Below are 23,491 nucleotides of genomic sequence, written 5' to 3' on the forward strand. Positions count from 1 at the left end.
TATTCGAAATAAAATTTCATTAGAATTGTCAACTGAAGAATGATCAGTTGATATATAATTGCTTCTTCTTTACAGAACCACAAAGTTACAAGTACCCACATCAAGAACTTAGGTCAAATGGGTATTTGTTTTTCAATAATAAATGAGATGGCCTTTTATGATACATGAATACAACACGAGAAGAAGACTCCTAGATCGGTAGAAATTGTTAAAAAAGAAGAAAGATCAATTAAGGGTGATAAGTCATATTCCCTTTTTCTATTTGTTGTAACTGCTGAATTATCTTCCATTTTTTGCAAGACTTAAGCATCTTTAGATATGAGATTCCGGTGAGTTTTAGAAATTTCCGGTGAGAGTTCCGGTGATTGGAATGGAGAGAAGAAGGGTTAGGTCCCAGGATAAGTAGAGCCAGTGGTGGAAAGGATTATGAAAGCACAAACAACAGAAAGTGAAAAGACTGAAACCCAAGTGTTCTCTGTATACATCTCCATTGCATCAGTGAAAGAGAACCGAGCACGACTTTCAGCCCAATTACGAATTCGATCTGCCTCTGCTGCATATAATGCTCTTCCCTGTATTTAGATTTGTTAAAGTTACGTTTAGACCTTGGATGAAAGCATAAAATCAGTTTTCTACCATGTTAATTAAGTTTACCTTATCATCAAACCATCGACCTCTTCTAACCCAAGCACTAACCAAAGCAAGTAATATTCTAGGTGGAGTTAAGTAATTGACGGATTTTCCAGTTCCCTTAACAACCCGCATGCGTGGAACTAATGTTCTAGCCACTGTCTCCGGAAGCTCGCATATTATGTTAAACATCTGTTTGTTTTTAAGCGACGAGCCACTGCAAGTTGATAATATCAGTATACTCATAACAATTAAATTGACCTAAGATGTTTAAACTAGAAAACTAAAAAAAAAAGTGCCCAACAAATGATTCGTATACAGCACATGGATTTCAATATCAATTAAGTCATAGACCCTCACCTTAGTTAGGGTGACATTTCTTTCGGAAAACAGAAAGAGTTATCGTGTAGAAGGAAAACTAAAACATTGCTGAGCATTAAATGCATTTTTAGTACCTTAGAAGTAACTCCGTTAGGACCATTCCAGGAGATGCTGTATGTACACCAACAATTGACCGCTTGCACTCCTCTTGAAGAGATGCTTGAAGTTGCCTTAGACCACACTTTGTCGAACCATAGCTATAGGGCGTAATATTATGAGAAGAATCAGTACAAATCAACTAGGAAATCAAATAACTGAGGACGTTATTTCAGATTCTGAAATCTATTCAAAGATTGATGGACGAATTCAAGATTACTAAGCAACATGAAACTTACACAGCTGTCAAAGGTGTACTAGAGCCACCCGAACCGGCTCCATCCATGTTAAAAATATGACCAGCTTTCCCTTGCAATCTCATCACACGCATGGCTTCTCTTGTGCAGAGTAGAGATCCCACCAAATTTGTGGAGACAATCTAATGGTAGAAGTGTATCAGTTGGAGAACTCATAAGAGCATCACAGAAATGCACACGTAATGCTATAGTTATCAGGTGAAAAAACAATTACATTTTGAAGTAATGCTGTAGTTAATAGGCATATTAACTACAGCACAAAGAACATTCATCGAAATACACACATACCTGCTCAATATCTTCATCCGTAAACTGCAGTAAGGGTCTAAAACCTTTATTTGTGCCAGCATTGTTTATCTGTCGAGGATATTTCTAAATATTAGTAGAGATCTTTGTAAAGGAAACTAAGAATATCAGGATAAGTATTATACTTTTAACTCTAAATGGAAGTCGTAAATTTAAGCTAGATGACTCACCCAAATATCTATAGAACCAAGTTCGCCAATAGCAAAGTTTGCCAACTTCTCCACATCATTGGGTTTGCAAACATCACATGCTATACCAACAACCTTTGCTTGTGCCAATTTTTCCCTAGATTTGGCACTTGCACTGAGCATTCCTCCCTTTAAGTTCTCTTCAAGCTCGCTGACAGTTGTTTGTACAGACTCAAGGCTGTTTCATGTTCAAAAGTCCAATTTAAATTTGCAAGGCATTAGAGAAAATCCAAGGAATAAGAAAATTTCTTGTGCAACCATAACAACACAATGACATGATTAGATAAATCAAAGGTTTAAGCACCACCTGCGGGAAGCAACAACTACGCGATCTCCAGAAAGAAGAAATTCTCGAGCAAGCGCTTTGCCAAGTCCTCTTGTACTGTATAAGAAAAGTACATGATTAATAAATTGAAGCAATAACCCGTACTAAGTTATGCTCTAGAGAACGCGAATGACATCTGATTGATGTGCAGGTGAGAATGAAATTAGATATGGGCATAATAAGCAGGTTCATTCACGTCACTAAGAGCAATAAAGCAATCACATACCCTTGATCCTCCTAACAAAGAAAGTTGAATTTAAGTACCCGATTTTATGGATATTCTGAAAGTCTTATCCTATAAGAAAATACCCCACATACGGCAATTATAATGCTTCGTCAATAAATATTAATTTATGACACGATGAAACACGTAAGCAGAAGCTTCTATTAGTTCAAAAAAAATTAAATACCTCTCAAACTAGAACTCTTCTCGAAACACTAGTATGTTAAAAACGAATATATCAATAAAGTCTAAATAACGCAATGGATTCTAGCCTTGAATAAGTAAACGTATCCAAATTGATTTCTAATTCCTAGCACGAGCAGATATATATAAGTCGGGGTAGACAGTGGCCTGACGTCCCACCAATTTGTATCACATATACACAATTTGTACTATGTATTCAAGACTCAACTCTCAAGACCATGATAATTATGGATTTATGGCATGTATGTAAATGAAGAAGTATCAAATGAACAGAAAGAGATCAAATTTGAATTGATAGTTGATAATTCTAACTCATAATACTACCTTCCAGTAATAACAACATTTCGTGGACCAGCTCTATGCATTTCTTCCAAAACCATATTCGCACCTATCATCGTTCCAATGATAATACCCCCAAGCCAACTATACCAAATCAAAGTATTCATCTGACTATCCCCACCTTCATGAATACATTTGCAAATTTAATATCCAAAATTTGACCTACCCACAACAATATAACATTGGATGAAACAAGAAACGCATAGAAAGAAGCTAGTGATTCCAAACCTGATAATTGAAACCCAACTGCAAGTATCACTCCAGTGCTCATCATGGTTACAAGGTATCTTCCAACTTGAGTAGCACACTGACAAATTAAACCAAATGAAGAACTTAAAAGTGTTTTTTTTCTGTACCTGACTAGTCTAACTCAAATAACCCAAAATCAGTCATTCAGGCAAGTCAGACATCACAAGTAAGACAAAGAATAAACAATATGATATCTGACTCGAGACAATTCAGATATCGAGTCAGATGTCAGATCTGGCTCGAGGGAAAACAAAAACTACCTTAGCTAAAATGAAACAAATAATCATAATTTAGCCTCACCGAGAAGAAAATCTCTTCTGCCTTAGCTACTGCGCTCCGATACTCTAATTCTCGCGATTCTCCACCAGATAGCTTAAGAATAGCTGATTTTAAAGAGTAAAGAACATTTTTCCTCTTTGATTTCAACTTAATCTCCTCTTTCAATACACTTCCTTCTTTACTCTTCTTCACAATTTCATTTTCTCTCTCTAAACTTTCACTTTCTTCAGATCTAAACGACCTACAAGATTTCAGATATAATCTACGATTACCTTCAAATTTCATCAAATTCCGACCAAACAAAGGTCGGAATTTAGGCTTTTGCTCAGTTCTATAGGTATCTTTGAAGTTTAAACAGTAAAATCTCTCCGGTGAGAGACAGAGCTTCGTTACTGTATCCATGGCGGAACTCTATCGAGATATTTTTAGAGAGAGAAAGAGAAGCTAAAAATTTTAGAGAGAGAAACAATCCGTTCCTCTTCATTTGTAGTTAACGAACCTTGATGATTCTATACAACAGAGTCCTATTGGAATAAACATCTACTGACTAACGGTGTCTTTATTCAGTTCATATAAATGTGAAGCGATAAGATAACAACCAATGATGTACTGCCACGTAAGAGAAGCAATTTTATTTTGGTATCTGAGTTGTAGGTTAAAGTTTCTTTTTTGAGAAAGGAAAATATCAAGGGGAAAGAGTAGTGTGATATCCACACGTTAAAGAAAACCTGATCTTATTGTGTACGTAGAATTGCCACGTGTAAATATTGTCCATGTCATTCTGTCATTTTGTCGGAAATGTCACTTTTCCGTCTAAGAAACGAAAATGTTCGACGTATACACCAGCCTAATTAAGTTACTGGGATGTTTGGTTACTAGATTGTTGTTTTGTTTTCATTATGCCATTATTAGTACTATCTTATTAAGGAAAATTTTAAGTGGTCTTTATCCTAATTGGAATTTTCTCATTCCAAAATATAATTTATACTTCTTAAGAACATTGCTTCACACTTCCACCAAAGGAAGTCTTGGTTGAGCAGCCACAAAGTTTATTAGTCTGAACAATGGAGTCAAATGGATTTGTCTGTCAGAATTTAAGGTTATTTAAAAATTAATTTTATTTTTCGGGAGTGTAATTCATTTAATATTTTCACAAATTTTTTTTTTTGAAAGAAAAAGATCAATCAAACATAATGTGTAAATGTTTTATTGTACTCATTAATAGATTTTCTCCCATTACTTCTTCATCCTGGGAGGACTAGCCTCATTACTTCCCACTCGGCGAGAGGTACGCATAAACCTGAAATTGATATATCCATATATCTCCGACTCATATTTATGAGATGATATAATATGACAAAACCTATACGAAGAAGTGGTTCACGTAGGTAGCTAGATGGGGAAGTAAAATCGATTCTTGTTCATACATGGGCTTCTCTGGTACGAAATGAGCCAAAGAAGACTCCCATCTCCAAGCTTAGCTCAGATGTAGTTCGTTTCTCTTTGGGTGTGAAGCAGTGTCAAACCAAAATATCCAACAAGCATTAGCTCTCCTTGAAAAAGACTCTATAAAACAGAATGAAAAGCCCGGATAAAAGCAGAGTCGATGAAAGTTACAACAAATTCAAACGTACAATATTAGTAGATATAACTCGCTATCATACCACTCGGTTAATAATTATTTATATTTTGTTTTTTCAAACTATTTTTCCAAATAAAAAGCTTTGGCTAATTCTTTTTTTTTCTTTTCTTGTAAGAGTTTTTGCTAACTTTGGTTGATAACATGTGCCTAACAAAATAAAGTAAATTTGTTCTCAAGCCCAAAACAATATCCATGTTCCTAACTCCCCACATGGTTGCATCAATCATTGAAGTTTTAACTATTCTCACATTATAGGATGGGAGATTTTAAAAGGCCTCCCCGTTTTTGTTAAAAGGCCTCCCCATAGTTTCGTTGACTTAGTAAAAAGCCTTTGACTTAGCTTGGTTAAAGGGCCCCCCTCTTTGAATGGGTGAAAAAAACCCCCTTTAAAGGTGTATTTCACCCACATTGGACCACGCCACATCATCATCTTCTCCGGTGAGGTCGCCGGCCGGCCAAACTTCCGGCCGGCGACCTTCAAATTTTTTTTTTTTTTTTTTATTCTCTCTCTCTCTACAAAATTTTTTTTTTTTTTTTTAAACTCTCTCTCTCTCTACAGATCTAGAGAGAGAGAGAGAGCGGATCTATGGATCTGCGAACAGACCCTTTCAAGGTCTGTTCGCAGACCTCTTATGGGTCTGCGAACAGACCTTGAAAGGGTCTGTTCGCAGACCCTTTGGATCTGCGAACAGACCCTTTCAAGGTCTGTTCGCAGATCCATAGATCTGCTCTCTCTCTCTCTCTAGATCTGTAGAGAGAGAGAGAGTTTAAAAAAAAAAAAAAAAATTTTGTAGAGAGAGAGAGAGAAGAGAGAGAATAAAAAAAAAAAAAAAATTTTGAAGGTCGCCGGCCGGAAGTTTGGCCGGCCGGCGACCCTGCCGGAGAAGATGATGATGTGGCGTGGTCAACATGACCGGTCTTGGGTTAAGTTTGACCTAACGGCGTTAACTTTGCCGTTAGGTCAAATATTGATGAAGGAGGTGCTCTTTTGTAGAGAGGGCCCTATAACCAAATGGGTTATAATGAGGGGCGCTTTTAGCGGGGAGGCCTTTTAACAAAAACGGGGGGGCCTTTTAAAATTTCCCTTATAGGATAGGATTAATTAACATCAATAATTTGGATTAGAGGTGGCTCTCTTATCTCGACCGCAACTCCTCCCGAAAACCTCCCGTTTGCCAAAAGAAAGAACCTAGAAAGAAAGAAGGGAACGCACTTTCTCTCTCTTCTCTTCGACTCCGCGTCTGTGTTTCCTGACTCATTTCATATCTTTACGAGGGAGAAGAGAGATAGAGAAAGAGAGATGCCGGTTTCTCAAGATCAACGGTCTAGATCTTCCAAAGCCACCACCACCATTCATGGATGTGCACAGTCAGGAGATCTCCAAGGTGTTCAGAAGAAATTGCAAGAAAACCCATCCCTCCTTAACGAGAGGAATGCTGTTGTAAGATCTCTCTCTCTCTAATGGGTATATTTTCTTGTTGAATTTTGATCATCAAAGTCACCCCTTTGGAATTCCTCTTTAGTGGGTTTTACTTCGGCTTGCTAGTACGAGATCTGAGATTTGAGGTTTCAATTCGGTTCAGTATCTATATTGGGTCATATAGTTTTGATGAATTTGGTTGAATTTGTTGTTTTGTCAAATTAAGTTCTTGGGTTCCCTTCAATTTATAATATTGATTGTGTGTGGGTTTTTTTATGCAACTCTTTCTTGATTTCTTAAGCTTGAGAACCCAAACTTGTTTGATTTTGAAGTTTTTTTTTTATCAATTTGGGTTCTTGGCAAACTTCAAAATTTATGCTAAAAATATGCTTATAAAAGAATAGTCCCACATGAACAAAGGGAAGTCCCGAGCGAATAAGCAATATCTATGACCTCTCCACTCATTGCGAGTTAGTTTTGAGGTCGATGTCTAGGTATTTACATAGATTAACTTTAGTACAGGGAAAATGCACATGTTCATCTTATTTCCAATAAATCACTTAGACTAGAAGTTTATGCGGTTCTCTCATGCTTCTTTAATGGGCAAGCTGGGTCAATTCGGGGGCTTAAACTCGATCCCGTTTGGCCAACTTATCATCTAATTCACATAGAGCAAGTGAAATGTGGGTTTTACTTCTGAGTTCATTGTGTCAAGTATCTGAATTGTTTACCGATGAGTTGTTTTTTTCCTTCCATTTCATTGATCAACTATATACGAATCAAATGCAGATGGCACATACTCCTCTCCATGTTGCTTCTGCTTACAACAATGTAGAAATAGTTAAATATCTTCTTAATTGGCGAGGAACGGAGAAGGTTGAGTTAGAAGCAAAAAATATGGTGGGTAAATTCAATTTCCGTGATCAAATATATAATAACACACCTTCATGATTCAAATTGACTTCTAGATATCGTTTTCTCCTTCGTTTTTCCTCTTCAGTATGGAGAAACACCATTGCACATGGCAGCAAAGAATGGGTGCAGTGAAGCAGCACGAGTGCTTCTTGATCATGGTGCTTTAGTGGAGTCTAAAGCCAATGTGAGTTTTTCCCATTAAGATTTCATTATTTTAGTAATGAGAAAAAATGGAGGGTTAGGGTTTGGAAGTGGTGGTTCTTGAACTCTTCTGTTCTTCTTGCCTGCAGAATGGGATGACCCCATTACATCTTGCAGTCTGGTACTCACTTAGAGCAGAGGATTGTTTAGCAGTGAAGACACTACTAGAGTATAATGCTGATTGCAGTGTGAAGGATAATGTAAGCTTAATTTCGGTCGTTTAGGTAGTGTTTGTCTTTCAAAATATAGGTAAATAGGAATCTTATTCTGACTTAGACGGTTAAAAATCACTACCTTATTATCTTATTGCTCAGCTGATTACAGTTTCAAAAAAAATTGACTTAGAAGATTATAGAACATTCCCTTCAAATCTGATCGCAACTGTTGTCTTATAGGATGACATGACTCCTTTAAATCATCTCTCACAAGGTCCTTCAAGTGAGAAATTGCGTTTACTTTTGAATTCCTATCTCGAGGAGCAGAGGAAACGAAAAGCTTTTCAAGCTTGCACTGAGACTAAGGCTAAAATGGATGAACTTGAAAATGCACTATCGGAACTTGTGGGGTTGCATGAACTCAAGCTACAATTACGGAAATGGGCTAAGGGAATGCTCTTGGATGAGAAACGGAGGGCTCTGGGTCTTAAAGTTGCTGCCCGTAAATCTCCTCACATGGCATTTCTTGGCAATCCGGGAACTGGTAATTGTTTCTCAATATTTGTTTATTAGCTCTGTTTCCCGAAGAAAAATACGTCAAATAGACTTGAATTGGATATATGTCTTCTTAAAAACGAAAAACTTTACATTCAAGAGGGTACTATTCAAGTTCAATGTGGACCCAGCGTCAAATAGAATTGTCCGTTGTGTTATAAATGCAATGCTCGTTGATCAATGTCATCCCATGTTTACTTATATGCAAAATTGCATAGGTTTTACAAACTTGGGGTTGCTTTGATGTTCTGATTTGCTGTGTTTCAGGTTGTACTTTATATTGTTCTTTAGATGGTTTAAAAGAATTTCCAGATTATATTGATTGTAAGAATTGTCTATGTCAACAGGAAAAACCATGGTAGCTCGAATCCTCGGGAAACTACTTCATATGGTTGGAATTATACCTACGGACAAGGTAACCGAAGTTCAGAGAACAGATTTAGTAGGGGAATTTGTTGGCCATACCGGCCCAAAGACCAGGAGAAAGGTATGTCAATGTCTTTATGTTTTTCACTTTTGAAATCCCACTTTCTTTTTGAGGGAAAGAAAAAAAAATAACTGTGGTAGACTGCCCAAAATTCCAGTCCGAAATCCGGCCAAAATTTGATGTTGACGGGTATTTCTTCTAATTCATCAAGAGAGAGAAATAATTCGGCAGTTAGCGTGCTTATTACATCATATCGATGTATCGATGCCTTTGTAATGACCATTGTAGTCAATACTCAATATTAAAGAAAAAAAAAACTCTTCAAATTTTTGAGTTATCGATGTGATAACTTTGAACGGATAGATAATCTTCCCCTCAACGACCCATTTTCTTCTAAATTTTGGCAGATAAAAGAAGCAGAGGGAGGAATTCTTTTTGTTGATGAAGCTTATCGATTGATACCAATGCAGAAGTCAGATGATAAGGATTATGGGTTAGAAGCTTTAGAAGAGATCATGTCGTTTATGGACACTGGGAAAGTTGTGGTAATATTTGCTGGATATAGTGAACCAATGAAACGGGTAATATCCTCGAATGAAGGTTTTTGCAGGAGAGTAACCAAGTTTTTCTTCTTTGAAGATTTCAACTCTGAAGAACTTGCCAAAATTGTCCATCTCAAGATGAACAATCAAGGGGAAGATAGTTTATTATATGGGTTCAAATTACATTCATCATGTAATGTTGATTCGATTTCGAAGCTGATCGAGAGAGAAACTAGTGAAAAACAAAGGAAAGAAATGAATGGAGGTATAGTGGATCCAATGCTTGTTAATGCTAGAGAGTATTTAGATCTTCGACTCGACTTTGAATGTTCAGATGGAGATGATCTTATTACTATCACCATGGAAGATTTAGAAGCAGGTCTTAAATCACTTTCACAGTAAGAATAGGAGAAATCTATATAATCTTGAAGTCTTTTATGGGGGGTATCACTGAAGATCATCACCTAAGGTTAAAGAATTCGAAGCTGAGATATGCCGTCTCATCTCTTTCTCTGTCTCCTCATTCGAAGGTCAGAATGTTGTATCGTGCCGTTCTTGTATTTTCCGTCTTTCTGCTTACTTACAAGCTATCTAGTTGATAGTGTGATATATAGCCGATATGCACTCAGATATATTGTCTACTGCCAGTCGACCGATACTAACAAAATATCAGGTATCAATCACCTACATAGTTTAGAAGTACCCATTATTTATTCATGCTGATTGTTTTCTTTTGATCTGTACTGGTTTAAAATTCTTGAGGTTGTAAACAGACAATGTATTCTTCATAGAGATAGAAAGTATAAGTGTAATTTTTTGGAGTGTCCATTTGATTCTGTATACCTTTGGACCAAATATGAATAATATATTGATCTGTTGGCATTGTTTCTCTAACTTCTGAAGTGAACTAAAAAACATAGTACTTGTTCTAATTGGTTCAAAATAGGAGTGGGTAAACGGCCCGAAGGCCTAGTAACAGCTTGGGTCTGCCTAAGTCCGAGGTGGACCATAGGTACCCGTTACAGGCACACTTGACCCATCAGACGACCCTTAGAGGGGCCTTGACCGTGTAACCGTCTTCTTTAACCTGAGTGGTTAAGCCTCTTCCAGAGGTTTCATCATTAACATGAACACTGCCACTCTTAATTACTTCTTTTTCTCGCATTGGGCTCTGCATTAACCTCTCTCTTTGCTTTCATCTCGGTAACTTTTCCCTTAATCTTGAAAAGTTTTATAGGGCCCCCATTCTTGTTAAAAGGGCCCCTTTTGTGAATTCGGTGCGAGTTCATCGAATTCACAAAGATTGCCTACTGGAGTGAATTCTGGTAGGTTTGCACCAAATAGTCTCTTGTGAATTTGGTGGGCTCACCGAATTCACAAGGAGGGCCCTTTTAACAAGAACGAGGACCCCTATAAAACTTCCCCTTAATCATTTAGAGGATTATTTCATCTGTAACTAATTTGACTATCAATCTCAACTTGTAAGACCGTAACTTCATCTTCTCTCTGGACGGACACGAAGCTAGCAATAACGAGAAGGTCATCGACGAAAGTTGTTTCTTCAACTTTTGATCATAAACTTGTTGAGGTCCTTTGTTACACACGAACCATCTAGTGATGAATATGTATAATAGTTAGACTCTCCGACATTTTTGATGTTGTATGATTTGTAATCTTTGTATCAGAGTGGTGTCTTGTAATCAATAACTGCCTTACATTTATTTAAAAGAATTTAATTGGTCAAGTATTTTCAGATATATTTATTATTCATATATTTATTATTAAGTTTGTAGCCAGTCTCTAGGAACCATTTTTGCAGACAAACGACAAGCTTCTTCGTCTCCTTCCACGGAGGGAGGGGTTCCTCCGCCTGAATCCCCTTTACTTTGGAAGGGGACGTTACCCGCTTTAGTGTTTCCATCAGTTCGTCCATCTTTTTATGGTATTTGGAGTATATAAGAGAGGAAAGGAAGGATGACGAATTCATTGTTTCTCTAAGATTCATCACCAGATTCATCGTTAATGTCTTCTATGATTATATCAACGATCTTTGACCAGTCTGCTACACGTATTGGAACAAAGATTTGTCGTCCATTGAAGATAGATTGAAGATTGGAGTTGCTTATTTCAAGAATCTCATTTATAGGATGTGTCATCAATTTTAACCATTAGGGTTTACTGTGACATTATTTCCCTCATTCCTCTTACGTCTTTAACTCTAAGAATTTTCTCTTCATGACAAACCTTAATTTGAGATTTGGACTAAGGTAGTTTCTACTATCACTCATCATCATCAGATCCTTAATATCCTTCACTTTACATCTCCGACAAGGTGTTCAGACATGCGAGATAAGCCGAGATATGTCAAAGGAGTTGGTTTGCAGACGAAATCAACATTGGCAGGTGATATACTCAATATTTGAGTTTTTTTTTTGTTGAAGACTCAATATTTGAGTTTGGATATCATAATGTCACACACAAAGAGGACAAACTTATTTAATCAAGAGGACACCATTTATTCAAGAAACAGCCTCTACCCGTTTATACTTCATATATAATACAGAATAAGTATAATAATATTCACGACTTTCAGGATCTCCTTAGTGATCTTTAAGATCTTTAATTTGCGACTTTTAGGGTCTTTTTATTTTATTCTTGCAATCTTGTACTCCTTTCCCTTCACGTTGTCTTTACTTTAGTAAGTATTGTTATTTACTTTAGTCAATCCATGTTGTACTCAAAGGAGTCAAAACTATCAAATCATGTAATTTGTTGGATTGTATTCCTTTTATGAATGAAATTCTGGTTTATCTCAAAAGAAAAGAAAAAGAAAAATTTGTAGCCGGTCCAAAATCCATCATGTCAGATATCGAAAAGGCCTGACGGATCAACCGATCACAAGCTAACAATAGGACTGGGCCGACTAATTGGATAGACAAAAATTTTGGTTCCCGATCTAGACCGGCCTATGAAATTAAGTCTCGGGACAATCCGATCGGACCTATTCCTACCCCTACTCCCCGTGCTCCAAAATATCTTGTTTGAGAAAACAAAAGAGAAAATGAAAATAAGGTCGTCAATAAGTATGCGTACCAGAAACTCTGTGTATTTGTGTGCGTAAATCTGTAATATCAGCCACACCTCACCGAAAACTCACCTGAATTCTCCCTCTCTCTCTCTCTCTCTTCATTCGCCGGTTACCCTGTTTAGGGTTCCGAACCAACCTCTCTCTCTCTCTATCTCTAAGATCAACAGTCATGGTTTGTGGTTCTGTATCCATCTTATCCTCAGCATCTTCATTTCCCGCCAATTCCAACAATGATTCTTCATCTTCTACTTCTATACCCACTCCTATTAGTACAAGGATTAGATCCTTTAAACCTTCTAATTTACAAAATTATAAACATATAAAGGATAGATTTAACTTAAAAGTTCAAAATTCGTTGAAGGAATCAATTGTCGTTGAAGATGATGAAGTATCAGAGAAGTTTCTTGGTAATAGTTCAATAGCAGATTTCATGAGATATAGAAAAGGAAATGATAATAGTAATGGAGAATTACAAACTGCTGTTGTTAGTTATAGAAAGAAGTTTCCTTGGTCTTTACTTCGACCTTTTCTTCAGGTACAAACAATCAATTATTAAATCAAAGACTGAAATTTGTTTGATATTGATAGATTTAATCTGATTTAGAAGTTTTTGTGATAATATTTGGGGGTTTCAATTTTGTGCAGGTGGATTTGGTGTCGACAATTCATATTGCAGATAAAGAGTATGCATTCTTACTTATTACTTCAATTTAGGTTTTTTTTTTTTTTTTTTTGGTCTTTGGGTAGGATAGAATTATGTAGATGAAATTGAAACTAATTGGAAAATTAGGTTATGTTATAGTGTAATGCTTAATTTGTATATAACAGCATGATATACTGGTCATCGTTCCACAATTAGGTCTAGGGTCGGCTAGGGTTGCTTTTTCGACTGATAGTATAATTTTTTTTTTCTTATAGTTTTTCACTTGAAAGTTCTTTGTTAAAATGTTAAGAAAGTGTTTTTTAAGCAATGGCTTTTCAAGGCAGATTTTAGGCTCAAAGGATGTCTGTTTAAAAACTTGGTTTATGTCAAAGCGGCCGAAATATAATTTTGTTTTTTGATTGGAGTTGTTTTGCCTTTTTATGGGATCATGGTAATATCCGTACTGATGTGATGTATTCGACATGTAGATACTTTGATAATCTTCAAAAGGAACTTGAATCCTATGATTGTGTACTTTATGAAATGGTAGCCAGTAGAGAGTCTTTAGAGAATCGAAGAAATGTATCTGCTGCTAAAAGGCGAGCTGTACGTTCACGAGGTTTTAATATTATTGGATGCATTCAACGTCAGATGGCTCGAATTCTCACCCTTGATTTCCAACTAGACCGTCTTAACTATGATGGTAGAAACTGGTATCATGCGGACCTTGACTTTGAGACGTTCAAATTGCTCCAGGTATGGTTGGTTTCACTTTTCAATACTTCAGTTTCAGAATTAATATTTTTTAACATGTGAATATCCCCGATTCCTTGATTCCTTGATTCTTAGGTCATTCTAGTTAACCATATTAAGTTCATGGAAAGTTCTATTAGACCATCCTTCCTGCTTTTCCTTTTACTTGTTACTCTCAGTTCAATCTGAAGATTTTTACCTTATTAGTTCATGATGGACACTAGGCAACCTAAATTGTTTAATCATCTCTACTATCATCAATACATTTTCAGGATGTCATACTGTTTCCCTTGTTTAGTTGTAGAATTGAATCCGAAGTAAGTTTCTCTGGTTACTGAACTTTGGAATGGTGTAACATTTTAAGAATAGTTTTCTCTCTCAAAATTGAAGGAGGACACTAGTTATCAGTGACTAACCACTAAATTGGTTGCTAATGAACTACATATCTTTTCAGCTTGAACGAGGTGAGAGCTTCTTTACGTTTGCTCGAGATATGACTCTGAAATCTACAAAAGCCTTGGTCCAACAAGTGTCTGTACCAGAAGGTCTTGATCCAGTGAGATCTAAACTTCTATGGGCTTCCCGTGTATTACCTATGCCACTTGTCGGACTTCTTATTATTGGAGGATTCTGCTCTGATGTGGGGAATCAAGCATCTGAATATCCAGAGCTAGAAGCATTATCTAGACTTGATTTTGGTGCTGCTATGAAGGTTTTCCTGGCTAAGCGGTTAACCTCTGAGTAAGTACTCTCCACTCTTTCTTGACTGATGATTTCTCTTCCCCAGAGGAAATTCCTACTTAAATAGTAACATAACCATATAATCACTACTGGAACCAAATCTTCCCGCCAAAACGCGTCACTGCAAAATATTTATCTAACATGGACACCAGTAAATTATAGAGATGAATGGAAACATCTGTTAAAAGCATATGAGAGACGTCAAAAGAAATATTTCAAGGCCCAGATTCTGATTTGACGTATTTTAGATGAATGGCCTACTTAGGGCCTTGAATAATGTGGGCCTGATCCACTTGGGTCTTTCTGGAAATTCACTAGGTACTAAGTATTGACTATTAATTAGGAGTCAAGTGTCTTAAATGTCTTTGATGTGTTTACTGTCTTTTAGAGTCCTAACAGTTCAAAGGGATAAAAGTAAATGTGAATATGCCAAGCGCTAGTTATGACTATAGATAGGTCGTGTTCCTACTATTTCAAGAGACGGTTTTTTTTAACAACTATTCAAGCTATCTATATTTGTGTGATGCAAATATACCCATAGGTGTGATGCCTAATGGCTTTAGGAGATTTTCGTAGCTTTTACTAGTGTAATTCTTTTTTTTGAGTCAAAAGCAATTACCATTTACAAGGAGAAGGCGTAAAATGTAGGCCTCAATCTGTAAAAACATTATGATGCAGGGGCACCCGGCGTGGAGACTATTTCCATGACCGGACCCGGTCATGGACCAACCGGCCAGAGAGAGTAGAATTAGGAAGTCCTTATTTTAGTATGATTATTAATTAATTTAGGTTTAGGAATTATGTTATTTTAATATTTCCAATAATTGGAAAGGTTCATATTTGAGTCTAAGTTATTTAGGCAGTTGCAGTATTTAAGTATTTAGAAAGTCTAATTCAAGTCTATCTAGGAAAGTCCAGAATCCTATAAAAGGATATCTAGTTTGTCTATTATTCTCAGATTGAAGAGAAAACCCCCTTTGAAGTTTTAATAAAGTTCAGTATTTTCGAGTTATTTCATCTTTATTTTATCGTTCTTGTTTAGTTTATTCGTCTTCTTTAATTCCGCTGCGTTTTTACATCATGTGGTATTCAGAGCCACCAAAATTTTGGGCTAACGATTCTGGAATTTTTTTTCCAGATCAGTACAATCAATATCCATCTTATTATATCCCTGAAAAGAATTATAATTCATCGGATTATACTAATCAAGGGATAATGAATCAATGCTTATGCACATCATGTTTGTATGCGAGTAGAGATTCGTACGATTATCATTGGAATCCGGGAGAACCCTTACGAGAAAACTCATCACAACTTCCATCCTATTATTATCCGACACCATCCTCCGAACCACCACCACCACCACTATACTCTAATTATACACCTCCAACTTATTCACCACTGTGTTCAACACCTATAATAGCAAATTCATCACCACCACAACTGTCTATTGTTTTTCCAGAAACACTTCAATCGAACTATCATACACAACAACCGTCAACTTCTCAATACCAACCGTCACCACCACCAGTATATTTTACACCATCACCTCCATCTTATTGTTATTCGCAAGCATACTCACCACCACCACCACACCCTCCGAACTCTTATGATACACCAGCACCGAATTCACCACCTCTTATACAACCATATTCTACACAACCACTAAACACCGCTTCCAAAACTCTACCAGATTCACCACCACATCCTACCTTAAGTTATGAAACTGTTATTTATGTTTTGAAGAAAATTGAATCAAACCCTGAAAAGGCATTAAATTTCTTTAATTGGGTATCTGATAAACATGGGTTTAAGTCCAGTTCTACTCTTTATAACTTGATGGTTAGGGTTTTGGAGCATAAGGATTCCATGATGGATTTTTGGGTATTGGTTAAAAAGATGGTTGATGAGGGTTGTGAGATGGATGAGGAAACTTATAGAACTATTTTGGGTAATTTTCGTAAAGCGAATTTGACTAGTGATGCTGCTGTTTTAACTGAATTTTTCTCTAAGATGGTTAAAGCGAACTCTATAAATGCCGTTGTTAAATCCGTGATTGAGGTCGTTACGAATTCTGATTGGAATGATGAGGTTAAGAAGAAATTAGTGGATTTGAATCTTTCGTTATCTCAAAATCTTGTTGAAAAGATCTTAAGGGAACTAAGAGGTTACCCTTTGAAGGCTTTGGAGTTCTTCCATTGGGCTTAAAGTCATAAGAATTTTGAACATGATTGTGTCACTTATAATGCAGTTCTTAAGGTTCTTGGGCAGCAAGAAGCGATTGATAAGTTTTGGGACATGGTGAAGGAGATGAAAAGTGTAGGTTATGAGATGGATCTCGACACATATATAAAGTTGTCAAGACAATTTCAAAAGAGAAAGATGATGAAAGAATCAGTGGAGCTTTATGAGTTTATGATGGATGGTCCTTACAAGCCTTCGACCCAAAATTGCAGTGTACTTTTACGACACATCTCCTTGTCTCCTAACCCAGATCTAAACTTGGTTTTTAGAGTTGTGAAGAAGTATGAGTCAGCTGGTTATTCTCTCAGTAAATCTGAATATGATGGGATTCACAGATCTTTGACTAGTGTTGGGCGATTTGACGAAGCTGAAAAGATTCTAGTGACAATGAAAAATGCAGGTTATGAGCCAGATAATATCACTTATAGTCAAGTGGTTTTTGGACTCTGTAAAGCTGGGAGATTGGAGGAAGCCTGTGAGATATTAGACGACATGGAAGAGCAAGGATGTCCTCCAGATATTAAGACTTGGACCATCTTAATTCAAGGACATATTGTAGCTGCTGAAGTCGAAAAGGCATTAACTTGTTTCACTAGGATGTTAGAGAAGAACGGTGAAGCCGATTCCGATCTCTTAACAAATGGTTTGTGTAACAAGAAGAGCGTAAGGAAAGCATATACTTTGTTCGTTGAGATGGTCGATACTGGTAAATTAAGACCTTGGCAAGCTAAAACTATGATTGATAATTTACTGAAAAGCGGGAAACTTGAAGAATCATTGAAGCTTTTACGTTTAATGAAGAAACACAATTACCCACCTTACCCGGAACCCTTTGTAGAGTACATATCAAAGTTTGGGACACTACAAATAGGGTATGTTTCTAGGGTTCATCCAAAGGATCACTTTAACCATGTTATTTTAACTGTGGTTGGGTATAAGCCAAACGAATTCGCAACCCAAATTAATTTGAACACTTCAAATATGTGGGGAATCGTCTTGAATATTATTGATTTTTGTATGGAATTGAAGTTGAATTTGAAAGTTCGAATTTTCATGGAGGAATATATGGTGTTCGGAATCATCTTCATTCCACTAAAAGATGACGGTCGTTGTCACAATTTGTTGGATGTTTCTTCACTACAGTTGATTTTACGAATCTCGTCGTATCTAGGGGCCCAAATTATACTGGATTCGTTAGTCCATCATTGTCTTCTTCGAATTTTCGGCTACTTTCGTGAAAAATGGGAATTACGGATCGGTATAGCGAAAGTTATCGTCTGCGGGTGCATCCCATTGTTTTCTTCATCGAAACGGTTCGGGACGAACCTCGTGGGAGAAGGGGAAGCTGATGCAGGGGCACCCGGCGTGGAGACTATTTCCATGACCGGACCCGGTCATGGACCAACCGGCCAGAGAGAGTAGAATTAGGAAGTCCTTATTTTAGTATGATTATTAATTAATTTAGGTTTAGGAATTATGCTATTTTAATATTTCCAATAATTGGAAAGGTTCATATTTGAGTCTAAGTTATTTAGGCAGTTGCAGTATTTCAGTATTTAGAAAGTCTAATTCAAGTCTATCTAGGAAAGTCCAGAATCCTATAAAAGGATATCTAGTTTGTCTATTATTCTCAGATTGAAGAGAAAACCCCCTTTGAAGTTTTAATAAAGTTCAGTATTTTCGAGTTATTTCATCTTTATTTTATCGTTCTTGTTTAGTTTATTCGTCTTCTTTAATTCCGCTGCGTTTCTACATCACATTAACAACAAGGTACTAAACAAGAGTTACTAGTGTAATTCTAATGGTTGTTTATCTTATAATCAAGTTATTTTCTTCTTCAATTCCCTTTCCCCTTTGTTTTCTTATATGAGTAAGAGTACCATATCCTGCAAAAGAAAAGAAAACGTGAAAAAGACTACCATGTTGAATTTCAGAGTATAAACTAGAAAACAGATAAGGTTGGGTTACATTTTAAAAGTTCAATTTATTTGTATATTAGGGGTCTTCTATTTCTATTCTGTTCTTTCGTAATTTTTTTAGGCATTATCATACATCCCTAGGCTTTAAAATTTGTGAAGTAGGTGATGCAGGACAAGAAAGGAGAAAGGGAATTGAGGTGATGTAGGACAAGAAAGGAGAAAGGGAATTCAAGAAGAAAATAATTGTGTCACAAGATAGAGAATTACTAGTATTACACTAGTAATGTCAAGAATCTTTTATCGAGTCCTTAGGCATCACGCCTAGGGGTATATTTGCATCAGTCAAATATAGATAGCTTGAATAACTGCTGAAATTACTCCGTCTCTCCTCTAATAGCAGGAATACAACACTTTTATGGCATAAACTTTGACATCCCATAATACCTTTTCTTCTAGACTTTTCAACGCCTGAACTGCTAGGACACTTAAGAATATTATAAAGGACATTAAAGTGGTCACCCTACTTAATATTTAGAAAGTGGAACCAATTTGGATTAGGCCCACATTATTCAAGCTCCCAAGTGGGCCCTTCATCTAGGACATGCCAAATCAGAAATTATTTGGTCCTTAGTCCTTTGGCGTCTCTCTTACGCCTTCAGCGGTTGCAGCCGTCCATCTGTATCAGTAGGTAAGTCTTTGGGCAGTTCTTTCCTTGCAATTCTTTTTCAGTGAGAGTCGGGTCTAATTGCCATTAACATGGAGGAGCTAGTGTTTTAGGGATGGGTTGAACTTCGGAACCTTAGCCCTGTATGGAGAGATATAGCACTATCCTTTCTCTCCAAGCTGGTTTTCAAAGAGTTAGGCCGAATAGGCTCAGACAAAATAATTTCCTTCATCTTTATCAGATAATCTAAATCTTTACGAAAATGTAGAACTTCTATTTTCCTCAAAACTTAAGCTTTATTTTTCTCCGGTGAAGATTCACACAGGTAACAGCGGATGTAGAAGAGAGTTCTGTCATTATTGGCGAACGAAATAGAGTCGCAACGGAGGCAATACAAAAAGCTATTGACGAAGGTTCTAACAAGATTGCTGTACTATACGGGGGTGGACACATGCCAGATTTGGGCAGACGATTAAGAGAAGAGTTCTATATGGTTCCATCGCAAGTCCGATGGATAACAGCTTGGTCTATAAAGAATCAAGAACTCAATAACCAGTCTCTTCCATTTCTGAAAACATTAGCCAAAATATCAGGGTGGCCATTAAACAGGTACCAGACTCTAGCTCTCCTCATTTTCTCGTCAGTTCTTGCTATAGATCTCTGGTTTTGGGAACTCTTTTTTGGTACTGCAGTTGATTGGGCATCTCACATTGTTTCAGAAATCAGTCGATTTTCTGAACATTCAGGATTAGTTTAATCTTCGAAATTGTGTAAATTTTTTGGCATTTGGATATGTATTTTGACTATGTAAATACTGTAAACTCATTTAACCCAAGAAACCATGCAAAAACAACTGTACTACTTATGGATTATATATAGAAGATATTGAGGGTCTCTCTGACTCTTGAATTGTGGTGTTTCAATGGTTGACATGTAACAGCTAACATGGAACTCATCCAATCAAACAGCAAGTTCTTCGGTCATTTCCATGTTATATTTTCCTCTTCTATAAAAAAAGTTAGATATGAAATCTCACCCTTTTGAATCGTTCTTTTTATTTAATTTTTGGGACACCCTTTTTAATTTGCTGAAGCTCGAAGCTACTTTCTTTTCAAAATATTTATAGATCAAATTATTCTTTTATGGGGCTAGTCTTTTTATGTGGAAGGACAACTGTTTTGTCTGCCATAACCATACTTCATTTATCAGGTTCGTCTTGTATTCATAGTAGCTATATCTTTGGTGGAAGAGACTGGGGAGCTGAGAGATTAGAATTATCTTCTTCGTTTTAAAATTTGTTTGGCACAATGTTTATAGAGACTATATAATGTAATTATTTACAACAGATCGTATATATCAGATATCCCTCGTTACAAAGGGTTTTATAATCTTCCATCTTGGCGATTCCAATCCCCTAACCAGTAATTCTCATGAGGAACGCTACTAGAAACCTCAACACAACACCTACAACAACAACATACATCAATGAAACCCAGAAAGCCCCACAAAAACTGAAGGAAGAAATAACTCAACTTAGGAAATGATGGGGTCAGAGTTTCAGACGCTTGTGCCGTTTTGGCACGAACATTCTGCGTGCCGTGCAAGCCAGGGCAGAATTCTGAGCCATGGGCCTTACACGCAGGCACGTCCCGTGCCGGAATGACATGCAGGATAGGTCTGTACACGGATGGGGTTAGATTATCTAATTTTGAGTCGTTTGACTTTGGTAAAACCGGTGGGTGCTTTTAACAAAATTGAGGCCCCTTCAAGATTAGCCCAACCCTAAAACCTAAATACCTACATAAATATCAACATTTTCCACTTCCTCTAAACTCTTAGCGCAAAGCTTCCTAGCTAGGGTTTTGAATCTCCAACTGCAACAATGGTATCTCCTCTCTCTCTCTCTCTACTCTTTTAGATCTGTTAAGAAACCTTCGATCACCATCTTCATATTCTTTCTTCGTTGAGAAACCTACTAACAGAAGAAAACTTTGATTTTGATGAACAGGGAAAAGGAACAGGAAGTTTCGGTAAGAGAAGAAACAAGACCCATACCCTCTGTGTGAGGTGTGGTCGTCGGAGTTACCATCTTCAGAAAAGCAGATGTGCCGCCTGTGGTTATCCCGCTGCTCGCCTCAGGAAATGTAAATCTTCATCATCAATCTGATTCATTTTCATTGATTTCAATCTCAAATTCACTTTCTCTCTCTGAACTTGTCATTCTTTTTCTTAAATTGGATAACAGATAACTGGAGTGTGAAAGCTTTGAGGCGAAAGACAACCGGAACTGGTAGGATGCAGTACCTCCGTAATGTTCCTCGCAGATTCAAGAGTGGCTTCAGAGAAGGTAAATCTTTTGGTTCTTGGTTTAAGTAAAAAACTTTCTAGGGTTCAGGTTTATTTCATGATTGGGTGTTTTCTGTTTTTTAATCTATAAAACATTTTTAGGGTTAGGGTTTAATGTAAAATGTGATACCTCAGAAGCATCTGGTTAATACTATACTAGTAGACATAGTCAGGGTTAGGTAATGGGGATAGGAGCCATTGAAAAATTTGTACAAGTCTATAGAATGAGGATGGGGAGAAACAGAGGAAGTTGGGTTTGGGAGGGAAGAAACAAGGAATGGAGAAGAAGGGTTTGCTGTAGAATTGGCCTTTGAGAAAGAATAACGAGGCAACTAACCACGAAAAATATTTTTAGGGATTTGCTCTTGATACTACCATGTAAAGGTTTCAACTCAAGATACCTAAAAAGTAGGGTACAAATATATTTATGATCAAGCGAAGATAATACAATGTACACTTATCCCCTTAGCTATGAAGATAAATACAAATCATATACGCTCATACTCAATAACATTTACAATAAAATTTAATTCATGATTTGAACATTTCTTGATTTGGATCTTTTGTTTTGATTTGATTTAGGTACTCAAGCTGCACCAAGGAAAGTTGGAGCATCTGCATCTACTTAAGAGAAGTTGAAGGAGATATCAAAAAAGTAATACTTTTTATTAAGTAGTTTGCTTTAGTCTTTTGTTATCATCAATATCTTGGAAAAGAATGCTTGATGATTTGTTTAACAAGTTTTGCATTAGTTGTGTTGTTACTTTGAGAATCGAGATGGATTATTTGATGAATACTTTAATTTCTTTTGCTTTACATGAAGTATTGGATTATTGATAACGATATCAATGAGTTTAAGTATTTATTATTGTTGTTAGATCACTTTAGATGGTTCATAGCTAGTGTGCGGACTAGTTCCCGAAGAACAATTAGATACTTTATTGCCATGTCTTCTGTTTGAGCCTTGTTTTGTTTCAGTCTGCTTAGGTATTTGGGTTCTAGGGTCTGCTTTTGGTTCCGTGTGTTCCCTGCAGGAACTAGATTGATCTTGAATTTTTGGGGTTCGTTGGTAATTTTAAGCTGGTTTCTTGCAGTTCAAGAAGTTGGTAGGCTTTGGTTTTGGGTTCATAGCCTTGGCCCTTAGGTTTGAACTAGCTTATTAAGGGACCATCTTACCTTGTCGCAGCACTTGTGGAGTGTGATAAGCGTAGTTCTGTTTGGTTTATTATGCCATTCATGGTTGGGATGATTATATGTAGGCTGAGCAATTTATGGAGGACTTCCAAGTGATGGTGTATTGGTAATTTGTTATTTTGTACCAACTTTTGGAAGCCAGGGTTTAGTAGTTAATGACTGTAAAGTGTACCTTGACATGTTTGTTTTTTTATAAGGGTCTGAATCTGAATTAGTTGAATCTGAACTGGCTGAACTGAATTAGCTGAATCTGAATCAGCTGAATTAGTTTACCAGTCAGATGTTTGTTTTGTATATCTGAATCATTGAATCTGAATTGCAATTTTGACTGTTATACCCCTTAATAAACTTTTTAACCAAACAATCCTTATTCAGTATTCTTTTTAAACCAAAGAAAACCCTAATAACTATTTCACTCTTTCTCTTTTCATGGCTGCCGTTTCTCTCTCCATCCCCAACGAATTCTCTCTCTATCTCTCTCTCTCTCTCTCTCTCTCTCTCTCTAAAAGATCAGTGGTGTCTCTTGAAGAAGAAGAAGAAGATCAGATGGTATCTCTCTCAAAGA

The 23,491-nt window shown here is 36.7% G+C and overlaps 4 protein-coding genes and 1 pseudogene across 5 annotated transcripts; 4 read left to right on the plus strand and 1 right to left on the minus strand.

Moving 5' to 3' along the window:
* NYC1 (NAD(P)-binding Rossmann-fold superfamily protein) lies at positions 1-4,011 on the minus strand. Its single transcript, XM_086642013.1, has 10 exons — positions 3,499-4,011; positions 3,178-3,256; positions 2,935-3,070; positions 2,166-2,240; positions 1,841-2,036; positions 1,653-1,721; positions 1,347-1,486; positions 1,086-1,208; positions 655-847; positions 1-572 (listed from the first exon to the last, which is right to left on the minus strand). Exons 1-10 carry the CDS (start codon positions 3,877-3,879, stop codon positions 387-389), a joined length of 1,578 nt encoding a protein of 525 aa, XP_086498139.1. The 5' UTR covers positions 3,880-4,011; the 3' UTR covers positions 1-386.
* Positions 4,012-6,241: 2,230 nt separating this feature from the next.
* Positions 6,242-10,225, plus strand: LOC147537044 (protein CfxQ homolog). 2 transcript variants are annotated; one of them, XM_086641511.1, is made up of 7 exons: positions 6,242-6,560; positions 7,329-7,439; positions 7,540-7,638; positions 7,745-7,855; positions 8,051-8,354; positions 8,713-8,852; positions 9,200-10,225. In XM_086641511.1, the coding sequence occupies exons 1-7, from the start codon at positions 6,420-6,422 to the stop codon at positions 9,734-9,736; spliced, it is 1,443 nt and encodes a 480-aa protein (XP_086497637.1). In that variant the 5' UTR covers positions 6,242-6,419; the 3' UTR covers positions 9,737-10,225. The 2 variants fall into 2 exon arrangements, with proteins under 2 accessions (XP_086497637.1, XP_086497636.1); XM_086641510.1 differs by lacking the exon at positions 7,745-7,855 and having other exon boundaries at positions 6,243-6,560.
* A 2,122-nt stretch (positions 10,226-12,347) lies between these two features.
* Positions 12,348-20,295, plus strand: LOC147537045 (thermosome subunit gamma). The gene is made up of 5 exons (XM_086639543.1): positions 12,348-12,957; positions 13,068-13,105; positions 13,554-13,821; positions 14,273-14,559; positions 19,702-20,295. Exons 1-5 carry the CDS (start codon positions 12,592-12,594, stop codon positions 20,141-20,143), a joined length of 1,401 nt encoding a protein of 466 aa, XP_086495669.1. The 5' UTR covers positions 12,348-12,591; the 3' UTR covers positions 20,144-20,295.
* LOC147537046 (pentatricopeptide repeat-containing protein At3g02490, mitochondrial-like) lies at positions 15,775-18,928 on the plus strand (annotated as a pseudogene).
* LOC147537047 (large ribosomal subunit protein eL37z-like) lies at positions 19,702-22,575 on the plus strand. The gene is made up of 5 exons (XM_086639544.1): positions 19,702-20,537; positions 20,659-21,271; positions 21,395-21,530; positions 21,632-21,733; positions 22,315-22,575. Exons 2-5 carry the CDS (start codon positions 21,269-21,271, stop codon positions 22,359-22,361), a joined length of 288 nt encoding a protein of 95 aa, XP_086495670.1. The 5' UTR covers positions 19,702-20,537; positions 20,659-21,268; the 3' UTR covers positions 22,362-22,575.
* Positions 22,576-23,491: the final 916 nt, after the last annotated feature.

Source organism: Eschscholzia californica, unplaced genomic scaffold, assembly GCF_041429995.1.
Source record: "Eschscholzia californica isolate CP2 unplaced genomic scaffold, dmEscCali1.0.p SCAF_5, whole genome shotgun sequence".
NCBI classification, from domain to species: Eukaryota; Viridiplantae; Streptophyta; class Magnoliopsida; order Ranunculales; family Papaveraceae; genus Eschscholzia; species Eschscholzia californica.